This window comes from Gekko japonicus, unplaced genomic scaffold (genome assembly GCF_001447785.1).
Source record: "Gekko japonicus isolate JY-2015 unplaced genomic scaffold, Gekko_japonicus_V1.1 scaffold1116, whole genome shotgun sequence".
Taxonomy (NCBI): Eukaryota; Metazoa; Chordata; class Lepidosauria; order Squamata; family Gekkonidae; genus Gekko; species Gekko japonicus.
The window spans coordinates 63,811-68,555 of NW_015172590.1; the positions used below are offsets into that span (position 1 = coordinate 63,811).

At 37.7% G+C, this 4,745-nt stretch overlaps 1 protein-coding gene across 1 annotated transcript in view; it reads right to left on the reverse strand.

The window, feature by feature from the left end:
- Window positions 1-432: 432 nt before the first annotated feature.
- CCDC186 (coiled-coil domain containing 186) overlaps window positions 433-4,745 on the reverse strand; it is a 57,127-nt gene continuing 52,814 nt past the window's right edge. The window contains exons 14-16 of the mRNA XM_015421499.1: window positions 4,444-4,654; window positions 2,347-2,566; window positions 433-867 (exon numbers count right to left, since the gene is read on the reverse strand). Of these exons, the coding sequence (XP_015276985.1) occupies window positions 784-867; window positions 2,347-2,566; window positions 4,444-4,654 (515 nt within the window). The 3' untranslated portion in view covers window positions 433-783. The remainder of the gene's footprint in view (window positions 868-2,346; window positions 2,567-4,443; window positions 4,655-4,745) is intronic.

Here is a 4,745-nt window from a genome sequence, read left to right on the forward strand (position 1 = left end):
GTATGTTCTTTATCATCCATATTTGTGCCATCATGATATGTTTTGATCACTGTTTCCATATAAGTTTACAAAGCCTACTCCCAAAGTTCAGAGTTCTCATTAGATCTCCAGTTTCACATTATGTTACAGATTCATGCAGCTGTCCACCTGGAGGCAGCAGCTTCTTATAGCCACTGACTACAGCAGAAGTTTTGAACTCAACATACTCTCTTATACGCTCCCTTCTCTCATTGATAAGATATGTAATGCCATGTAATACCACGTCCTTAGAGTAAGGAAACAGTCTTATGATGAAGGCCTTTCCCAACATGTTATAAATTTTAAAAAAATCAACCAATTTAAATAAATCTATGCATGTGAGAATGTATATGCCCTAATATGTTGAGTACATCCAAGTCCTGCCCACCCCAGCAAAAAGACCCCTCCCCCACGTATACTCTTTTCAAGCTTCTTCATGGCCAGGGTATACTAATTGCACACACAAAAAAGCAGTGTCTGAAAAATCAGGATGACTCTCTCTCTGTAGCACAAGGCTGCATCTAGTTGCAGTCAAAAGTGAAATAGATGAATATATTGTTCACACATAAGTTCATCAAAGCCTCTACCACTTCACGCAATGCAGGCAATTAGGGCCTAGGTCTTGTAAACCTCTCTCATAAGCATGTGCCAGACTGCATTATTAAAGCTGCACAGGACTGACAGAAGACACTGGCAGACAAGCAGTTCATATACCCAGAGGGTTCGGTGCACCTGTCTTTTTTGCCTTCTTGGGTTTGCTCTCAGCTATGTTTGCTTCAGCCTCTGTTCCAGATCATGCTGCTGCTTAATTAGCCGTTCTATTTCTGTTCCCAGTGTTTGGAGATTTTCCTTTGAAGAAAAAGAAAGGAAGGTTTCAGTGCCCTATGCACTATTAAATATAAAATAAAGTCACATTGTTACCATGGTAAATTAATTTATGTCTATTGCAGACTGAAGGTAGCATTTACCTATTTTGATTTGTAGCCATCTTTGCAGAGACACAAATCCATAAGAAAAAACAAGTATTGAAAAATATTTTATTTCCTGAAAATGTAGTTTTGTTCTGAGTACACCTAAAAACATTTTCGTCTGGCATATTAAAATGTGCAGTCATATTTGTAAGAAGTCCTTTCTGTAATTATCTGAAATGTTTTATTAGCTTTTTGGAAAGAAACTGAAGAAGCACTTTAAAACCCCCAGAAACAAACACTAACGGAGTAGGTTTACTTGTTGTTTAAACCAAGGCTGTGTATTTTCCTAAGAAACCCATATTTAACATCTAGACTTATGCACATTACAAGGATATTAGAATTTCTAAGAATTCTTAGGTTTTCTAAAGTTCCACAGTACCATAATTTATTTTCCATGTGTTCCATCAATTAGTTACAGAACCACTGAAACTAATTGGCATTGTACATAAATGATTATATAACGCAGCATCTCTGCTGGATCATTTGTCCACTTTAAATCACTTTGAGATCAGCCAGGAGATAAAGAAGGTCTGTACTGGCATGTTCCTCATCAATCCCTGGAACCCTTCCTTCTATGAGCATGTCTTATTCCCAAAAATTCAGTTATAGTAAAAAAGCGAACAAAAAAACCAGCCTTCTTATATCTTTGGATGCCAATACAGTTAGTTTTTCTCACGACATCCCACTGATAACTACTGGATAAATTAGTTACAACTAATATGTTAGTCACCACTTGTTATTGTCCACTTTAAATCACTTTGAGATCAGTGAACAAGACCGTGGTCCACACTCCATACAGCCAGGAGATAAAGAAGGTCTGTACTGGCATGTTCCTCATCAATCCCTGGAACCCTTCCTTCTATGAGCATGTCTTATTCCCAAAAATTCAGTTATAGTAAAAAAGCGAACAAAAAAACCAGCCTTCTTATATCTTTGGATGCCAATACAGTTAGTTTTTCTCACGACATCCCACTGATAACTACTGGATAAATTAGTTACAACTAATATGTTAGTCACCACTTGTTAAGTCTACTTGGTTTCAATGGCAGCAACACACAGTCAGTTCTATGCATAGTTTCTCAAAAGTAGCCAAGTATTCCAGGGTTTGGCTCCCTGATATATGTGCATGGGATAGCAAGACATGCTTCAGAAGAGCAGAGGCCTTTAGTTTTAGGGCATCCCAACTCAGTATTATTATGAATATTTCAGTTGTGTGCATTACGTGCTTTGTTGGCTCCCTTTGCGCCTTGGACACAGATGAGAAAAATCGTGATAGAAAATATTACAAAATGAAGTAGGATTCATCGGGACATGGTTCTCCTACATTGAACACCCTTGTGGGAATAAAGATGCTCACCTTCAGAGTGATATTCTTCAGTAATGTGTCTTCAAGAACTGCTTGAAGCTTCCTGTTTATCTCCAGGGAGAGTTCTAACGTGAGCCCGCTGTCTGCTGGGTGAGACGTGTAGAGAGAAGCCATGATCCCGCCACGCCTGCTTAGATGCACTTTGTTGAAGTCAGAGGCCTCGGAGGACAATGTACCGGCTTCTTCTCTTAAAATGTAACTCTGTATTATTCTGTATAAAACAACATATAACAATGTTTGTTTGTATCAATAAGGGCTGAGTAACAGAATGGCCACAAGAACTTTAAAAGCTGTTTAGAAGGAAGGCTCATTGCACCATTTTGGGAAGGAAAAAACCATACTCCTTCCCTGACTTCGTGATAGCAGCTACAGCATGACATCAAAGCATATCATTCTGGTTTCTAAAAGCTTCTTGCAAGAAATTCTCCTCTATTCCAGCCAGATTTGATCCTGTTTTGGAGGGCACGGCAGTAACTTACAACATTCACTCCATTAGCAGAAAAGTGGGCTAAACTGCTTTTAGTTAATAATATCTCACAGTCATTCCCAACTCTTAGCCTAGAGACCAATCAACTGCCATAGGAATCATTTGAAATCCCCAAAAGTGTCAGGAGTAAAAGAAAATATTGACCGTTACTGCTGCTTATATTAAACTTGAGAATGCTTAAGGAATATTCCTAGACTCCAATGCTTATTTTAAATACTGCAGAATACTTATTTACCACATTAATTTTGTTTGGGAATAACATATTTGCATATATCGGCTTAAGGAGGAAAGCTGGTCAGGTTGCCTGTACAAATTCACCACAAAACTGATCTGCTAAACTTACTATGTTAAAAGTCAACATAAAAATCTGGCCTCTGTACCAAATGGAGAAGATCTACTTATCATTTAAATTATTTTATTAATATACAGTATTTACAATTATTTTATTAATATACATTATACAGATAAAACATTATACAACAGTCTTAAAAGTTTAATCAACCAATACATTTAATAATCAGGAAAATACGCAATAAAACTAGCAGCAATGCAATTTCTAGAATGCAGCATTAAAAACTTGAGCAGCAGGTAAAGCTTTACATGCAGATGAAAGTACTATAGGGCCAGATAGAAATGGGGGGGGGGGACCAGAAAGAAATGGGGGGGGGGGGATTGCAGCAGATAATATAAAACAGATAAGATAAAAATTGCAACATCAAATCCAGGCAAGAAAATAAGCAACATCCAGCCAACATCAATTAAACACCAAATTAAGAACTAAATTCCTAGGTAACTAAGCATATTTTAACCTCGTATCTTAGGTTTGAAACAGAAAATGCCAGGTGCATAGTGGAAGAAAAGGAAGGTCCATAACTGCAGGACTACAACAGACTGACTACACATCATCCCTTCCGCAGCTTGTATAAGTGGCTGTCTATTATAATAATAATACACAAAGGCACTGTGCAGTGAGCAGAATACAGTGCTCAGCAGCTCCAAACTGACAGAGTTAATGCAAGTTAACTGTTCTTTGGAGAGGAAAAAGGTAAAGATCTCAGTGCCTAAACACCTGCCAGCATAAGCATTGTGAAGAAATAATTTCAAACTTAATGTCTTCGCAGCAGGTAATTTGCTAAGATTCAATTTGTATGAAAGGTAGCAATTAGTGAGAGCTGAAAATTACTATGGAAATACTTTCAGAATTCACTTTCAAAGCAGGGCGTTTTTTGTTTTGTTTTTTACAGCACAGCCTATTTTACACACACAATTAACTTTGAAATACTACAGTTTATCAACATCGCTATTTTAGTTTAATTCTATGGTAGGTTCTATTTACTTGTCGGAGACCCTTTTTTTTGTGCCAAATTAGTGCTTATGGCTAAGAAGCTGCTTTTTCCCCATCACTGGATTCAGTCTTCCCAGCCTCACCCCACTGAATAAGGGAGCTCTTTGGGCCTATTTCAAAATGCTCCAAATAATTTGTTCTTGGTAAATTTGTTTGCTGCTTCAACATTGCTACTTTTTGTAGTGTCCAGTTTATAGCTTCCTCATGACATTTTTTAAAAACGCTGATAAAGGCTTGAACCAAACTCTGTACGTACTTAGTTTTTTTCCTGATTTCTTCAACCAGCTGCTTGATATGATCCTCCATAAATTCCATCTTTTCATTTTTCCGAGCATGAGCTTTCTGTAGCCTTACTATTCTCTCAATCAAGATGGTCTTATCCACTTCTGGGAAGTTATCCACAGCTACGGAAGAACCACTGTTTTCTGGTGACCGGTCTTCATTGCTACTTCGAGCATTAAGAGATCCTGTCAGAACCAAGAACATTTTACTGACAAGGCTCAGTTGCACATCTAAGAGGCTGTATTGTAGAGAGAAGCTCACAAAGGAGAAGGTGGA